General features: G+C 38.8%; 1 protein-coding gene across 1 annotated transcript in view; it reads left to right on the forward strand.

Moving 5' to 3' along the window:
* Positions 1 to 7,027, forward strand: part of Rad54b (RAD54 homolog B (S. cerevisiae)) — a gene marked incomplete at its 5' end in the record, with an annotated part of 46,913 nt that overhangs the window by 33,157 nt on the left and 6,729 nt on the right. The window contains 4 exon segments of the mRNA XM_023701380.1: positions 2,749 to 2,924; positions 4,679 to 4,940; positions 5,793 to 5,859; positions 6,285 to 6,482. Of these exon segments, the coding sequence (XP_023557148.1) occupies positions 2,749 to 2,924; positions 4,679 to 4,940; positions 5,793 to 5,859; positions 6,285 to 6,482 (703 nt within the window).

The following is a 7,027-nucleotide window of genomic DNA, read 5'->3' on the forward strand; positions in this document are numbered from 1 at the left end:
TGTGTGTGTGTGTGTGTGTGTGTGTGTGTCCAGCTCAGCCCACCAGGGGGCGGGGCTGGCTGGCATGTGGTGCTGGGGAATTGAACCGCAGTTCCTGTGCTTTGCTAAGCTTGTTCTAAGTAGGTGTTTTAGACCACTGAGCCATCTCACCAGCCCCATGATTTGACCTTTTGCTGAGGTCATTAATTCGGTATTTAGTAAATGAAGCATTGTACCAGAATTCTCCAGGTTTATTCTACAATGGATTATAGTTACCTAGTTTATCATAGAAGTCAGTTTTGTGTAACTCTGAAGAAAGCAGGATTATAACAATTTATTAAGCAACTTTTAAAGAAGCAGATTCTATATACAGTGGTAAAAATTAAACCCTTTGGGCATGATGCCCAGCAAAAATAGAAGCCAAAAATTCTTCCTTAAAAGGAAGACTTCAGGATGGCTCAGAATGTACCAGTTCAGAACATCCCTACACATTCTTAAAGGAAGCAGCAGGGGGCACTGAATGGCTTTGCTTGTGGCCAAATGGCCACTGGTAACAGGCAGAGTGCTCTAAGTTTCAAATAGAGTGCCATCATTTATAGTCTGAAACTATTCAGAAGAACCTTTCCTCTAACATCATACCAAATAAGATTTCACTGTGAAAGGGCTACAATAAGCCTTCCTGCATATAGTAAACTTTAAGCAGTGATTTATAAGTCTAAATGTGTTCCTATTGAACTTAGGTAGTATCCCATATTTAAGGTGCTGTATCTATTGAGGAATGTGAATAGAACATAACCACTAATAGCATTATAAGTCATAATCATAGGGTACCAGTTTACATGGAGTCAGAGGAGAGAGTATCTCGATTAACTGACAAAACCCTACCAAGTCAGTCATGAGTGATGCACCAGGCTTAGTAATTAGTGATTAGTAATTAGGATTAGTAATTAGGATTAATAATTAGTGATACACATTATAATATTCTGGGCAGTTTTTAAAATTGTATCTGTCCAGACCTCAGTCAATACATACCAATTCAGAATCTCTGAAAGTAGGATCCAGGCATGCCTGAGATTTTTTCAAGTGATTCTGTTTATGTGGTCCATTATCTAATAAGACACAATTATTGTCTTCCACTGCAGGACTTCTTTCCTTTCAGATATTTCTAATACTTTTGTGTGTGTGTGTGTGTGTGTGTGTGGTAGTGAGGATTGAACTCAGGACCCTGTGCTTGCCAGGCAGGCACTTATTCTACTGTGCTACCTCCCCGGCCCATTTCTAATACTATCAAAGAAGGAGTACAGCACACATTAAAAACCCTAGGGAGGGCTGGGGAGATGGCTCAGTGGAATAAGCACTTCCTTGTGGCAAGTGCAAGGGCCTGAGTTCAATCCCCGGTTCCTAAAAAAAAAAAAAAAAAACCCCAATACATTCCAACTCTCTTTTTGGACTGGGGAGATGGCTCAGTAGGATAAGCGCTTGACTGGCAAACTCAAGGATCTGAGTTCAATCCCCGGTTCCACAAAAAAAAACAAAACAAACAAAAAAAACCCCTAGGGAGTGTAGAAAAGTAGAGCTAACTGCTCAATTAAAAATGAAAATGTGCTAGGGAGAGAGATAGAAACAGGTAGGATTTGCATTGAGTTCAGATCTTTATAGGATTGAGATATTTGACCATAAAATTGAGAAAAAATTCTTAGAAGTGGTATAGATTAAGCAGAATCTCAAAATTATGATAATTCTGGTAAATATGAGAGAGTGACGATATCTGCCAGTCATGGGAATTTAACTTAAAAACTGATTAGCCATTAATAACTGTTGTCTCTACTAATGTATTCATATTTTAACTAGACAGTTTTGGAGGAAAAACTTCAGAGGTACTGACTGCTTTAAAATATTTTCAAGACTGGGCCAGGGAGATGGCTCAGTAGAATAAGTGCTTTCCTAACAAACGCAACAGCCCGAGTTCAATCCCTGGTTCTGAAAAAAAATATCTATCAATATCTATATCTATATCTATATCTATATCTATATCTATATCTATATCTAGATATATATTCTCAAGACTTCAGTATTAGTAAAACTGGGATTGTGGCAGGGCAGCTGCCTGGCACGTGTGAAGCACTGCTTCAGTCCTCAGTACTCCACTCTCTGTCAAGCAGTTTATTAGTAGAATAAAAGGTATTGTGTAAAAAAAAAAAAAAAGAAAAACAAAGTATTGTAAGAGTAGACTCCTCTTACTTAATTTGTTGGTGAGATGGGTACTTACAGAAGAAACTGAAATAAATTAAGTGAACTTGTGCTTGTTTGTGAATAACACGTGGGAGATGTGTGCAGCTTACACGTCAGGAGAAAGTAGTGCTAGGGAAGGAGAGAGGAAAAGACAGGTTGATGATGGAAATGTCAGAGTTCTGGAGAGAGCAGGTTGTACATGTGTGTCTGTCCTTTATTTTTTTCCTTTGCTTTTTCTGCCTGGACCCCCACCCCGTGATACTCCCTCCTACCCCACCAAGGTTCTGTGAGGAAGCTGACCATGCACTTACAAGTTGAACGGAGCAGCCCTGAGGCTGCAGTGCAGGTACTTAGTGATCAGCTCAGTGGGATGCAGGTTACTTTTTAAAAAATGATCAAATCATGACTTATAAAGGTTTGCATAGCAGCTAGGACTTTTTGGGTAGTTATTAATCTTCCCCCTCCCCATAATTTTAACATTTTTTGTCTTTAAAAAATTCAAATATGAGCTAGCGTTAACAATCACTTTTTAAATAGGGAAAAGAATGTAGTTCAACTAGTGATGGAAACGAAGAAAAGAGTCTATATGAAGGCTTACTAAGTGTGTTTCCTGCTGATTACAACTCTCTGGAGTGTACTGAGAAGGACTCAGGAAAGCTACAGGTGCTGTCAAAACTCCTCACTGTTATCCGTGAGCTTCGTCCTACTGAAAAGTAAGAGACTAATTTAAGGCACCACCTATATATGCTGATGGGCTTTAGGCCTTCTCCATGGTTTACTCCCTTCTACCCCTCAAGTAAGAAAACAAAAAAAAAAAGATGTTTTTCTTTGGAGTCATAAGTAAGCTTCCAATATTTTGTAAGCATTTCAACAATAAGCTTTTATTAAGAAAAACTAAATGTAATATATGAACATTTAAAAAACTCTAGTAATGCCTTTTGGACCAGAACACCTAGCGTGGGTGTACTTAACTGTTTCCTAAATGTTGGTATACCTTAGGGTTCCTTTTAGCCTTTCTTTATCAGCACTCATCCAATCGTTAACTCTGTTGGTCTTATTTCTTAATTTGAAAATCTACTCCCCTTTTCTTTACCACCATTTTGTTTTGATTATTATAATTACATGTTCTGGAGGGCTCTTAGGCACATCATAACTCCTGTTTGGCTTTAAGAATATAAACATTTACTTAAATTTTTCTTTGTGTTAAAAAAATCACTGGGTTTCCCCCTCTTTTCTGAGGGCAGGAATGACAGTTGTTGGACAAGGGATGGGTGAACAGAGATTTTTTTTGTTGTTGTTCATCTATTTTTTGCAGTGCTGGGGGTTGTACCCAGGGACTGGTACTTGCTGGGTACTACTGAGCTGTATCCCCAACCTAGTGAACAGAGTTTTAGAGGCAGAGAGAAGAAATGAGGTGTCACAATGTATCCTTTTGTTCAGGTTTTTTTTGTTGTTGTTGTTAACAATCTGTCTGTATTTATTTATTTACTTTTGCCTGTCTTTTTGAGACAGGGTTTTGCTATGCAATTCAGCCTGGCCTTGGGCTCACTTTTTAGCCAGGCTAGCCAGAACTTGCAATGATCCTTCTGCCTCAGCCTCCCATGTGCTGGGATTTCAGGCGTGTGCCATCATGCTTGACATTCCTGCTGTTTTTAAGGTGACTTCAGAGAGATGAAAAAGTCAGAAAGGTCTTTTTTCTGTTTTTTTTTTTTTTTTTTTTCTAAGACTGTGACTTTAAAATTGAATGTGGAGCACCTGATTTTAATTGTATAAGGTCATTCTTGCATGTTTGTAAATATCAGTGAAAACACTATTGCGATATTTTCCTTCATGTAAAAAATTGAATTTTTGCCAGACATGGTGGTACACACCTGTAGTCCCAGCACTTGGGAGACTGAGGCAGGAGGACCTCCATGAATTCAAGGCCAGCCTGGGCTACATAGTGAGTTCAAGTCCAGCCTGAACTACGTTTTTTTTGTTTTTTTTTTACTTTTATGTATTTGGTAGAGGGTCTCACTATGCAGCTCAAACTCATAGTGATCCTCCTGTTTTCAGCCTCCCTGGTGCTGGGATTATAGACGTATACCACTACACCTAGTCTCGGTGGTCAGCTCAGCATACCCGAGGGTGGGGCTGGTGTGGCATGCAGTACCAGGGATCAAATCCTGGTCCCTGCACTTGCCTAAGCAGGAGCTTAGTCTGCTTGCCTGCTGAGCTATCTTGCCAGCCCTCTGAACTACATTTTGAGACCATGCCTCAAAAAAAAAGGGGATGGGCTGGGGAGATGGCTCAGTGGAATAAGTGCTTCCCTGGCAAGCATAAGGGTCTGAGTTCAATCCCCGGTTGTGCAAAAAAAAAAAAACAAAAACAAAACAAAACAAAAAAAACCAACCCCAAAAAACCAAAACCCAAAAGATTGAATTTTGCCTTTAAAGTGTAAGTAAAGAATCTTTTGTTTTGATTATAGGGTGGTGTTGGTGTCCAACTATACACAGACCTTGAATATTTTGCAAGATGTCTGCAAGCGTTATGGATATGCTTATGCAAGACTTGATGGACAAACACCAATCTCTCAAAGACAGAAAATTGTTGATGGTTTTAATAGTAAATACTCTTCTGACTTTATTTTTTTGTTAAGTTCAAAAGCTGGTGGTGTAGGACTTAATCTTATTGGAGGATCTCACTTAATTCTGTATGACATTGATTGGAATCCAGCTACTGATATCCAGGTAGGAATCTTTATGTTTTAGACACCGTTCAATGCCTGCAGATACAATGCCTGCTGGGAATGCAAAGATGATGGTGATGTGTAACTACTGATATATGCTGACCCTTTATTTTACATCAGGCACTCTGGTAAAGTGCTTCTCATTTGCTATCTGTTTTCTCTTTATAACTTCCCTATGAAGTATGAATATTAGTAGCCACATTTTTTACAAGTTAAGTAATGGAAACTTGTTGAGATTCCCTCAGCTTATAGATCACAGAATCAGGACTCAAACCCAAACTTTATGTCTCCAGACCTTAATTTACTGCACTTCACAGATGAGACTTCAGGCTGCTCTTGACCATTAGGGGAAGATGAGAGGGTAATGCACCAGTTTGTGTGAGCTGCAGTAAGGGTATAAAATTAGAAACTATTGGAGAAAGAGTCTTTGGTTTTCTTCAGATTATAGTTTATTTTTATGTATTTTGAGATTCTACCTTCTAAATTTGTACCTCAGTATCTGCATTATGTGATCCGAGACAACCCTCAGGTTTGCTAATTTGCTAAAAGGACACACAGAGCAGAGAAAAGCAGCTCCACTCCCAGTTAGGTCCTACTGCTTGTCCTCATTTAGCAACCTACCTGTTAACGACTGGTCTCCCTGCAGTTACTTTTCGATAATGTGTGTGAGTGCTCAAGCATTCCTTTCTATATCCATGGAAAAGGAAATGAAGCAGGGCATGCCTGGGCTTTGTTTTTGAATCTAAAAATAAAACCCAGAATTTCTGACCACAAAATATATTCCTGAAAACTGCTTATGTGGCAAGGGCTGTTAGTTTCTACTTTACTCAGAATTTTCACTTATTTTCTACAGGCTATGTCTAGAGTATGGAGAGATGGTCAGAAACATGCCGTGCATATTTATAGACTCCTAACCACAGGTAATAACTTCTCAGTGTAATAGAAAAGTCTACCCTTTGAGGAATTAAAACATTTTTAGCCAGTGCTTCTGTTAGAAATATTTTATTAATTAGTATGTTAATAAATATGCTTAGTCTGTAAAAATGATAGACATATATACCATTTTATGTATCTAGTTAGTACGTATTTGGTACAGGGTCATCACTACTGCAGCTCAAACACATCAGCCTCCCAAGCACTTGGTTTACAGGCCTGCGCCGCCATGCCCGATGTCAGTGGCTGGCTCAGCTTGCCCAGGGGCAGGGCCAGCACAGCATGTGGTGCCGGGGATCAGATCGAACCCAGGTCTCTGTGCTTGTCTAAGCAGGCTCTTAGTCCCTTGAGCTATCTCTCCAGCCCTGACATAAATATCTTGAAGGAAATCTCATGAATGTTTTCTCTTTAGGTACAATAGAAGAAAAGATCTATCAAAGACAGATCAGTAAGCAGGCTCTTTCTGGGGCAGTTGTAGATCTAACCAAGACATCCGAACATATTCAGTTTTCAGTAGAGGAACTTAAAAATTTGTTCACGTTGCATGAAAATTCACATTGTGTTACTCATGACCTCCTTGAATGTGAGTGCAGTGGAGAAGATCACACAGGTTAGTTGTGTTTTAATTTTACTACTCTAAAGTCAATTTGTCTCTCTTTAGCAATTGAAAATATTTAAAGAATAACTTCAAAATATTTGCCATTTGTATATGTTAGTTTTCATTTTTTCTCAGGTCACAGGAAAACTTCCACATAGATATTTGAGAATATATTTAATAAAAACATTCTTTCAGGTTAGCTTATCTCTGAATCTTGTGTGAAAAATTAACTTAAAATTTTTTGAAGCCTAGTATAATGGCCTCAGAGTTAAAAACTTTTTTTTTTGGTGGAACTGAGGATTGAATTCAGACCCTTGCACTTGCCAGGGAAGTACTTATTCTCCTGAGCCATGTCCCTGGCCCCCCAAAACATTTTTTTTTTTTTTGTGGTGCTGAGGGTTGAAGCCAAGATTTTGGGCCTGCACTATATTTTGGGTAAGCATTATAATACTAAACTAATCTTCAGCCCTTTTTAATATTTATTTTGAGACAGGATCTTGCTCAATTACCCATGTTATACTTGAACTTGTGGTCCTTCTGCCTAAGGCTCTTTTGCA

This window comes from Octodon degus, unplaced genomic scaffold (assembly GCF_000260255.1).
Source record: "Octodon degus isolate 3935 unplaced genomic scaffold, OctDeg1.0 scaffold00134, whole genome shotgun sequence".
NCBI classification, from domain to species: Eukaryota; Metazoa; Chordata; class Mammalia; order Rodentia; family Octodontidae; genus Octodon; species Octodon degus.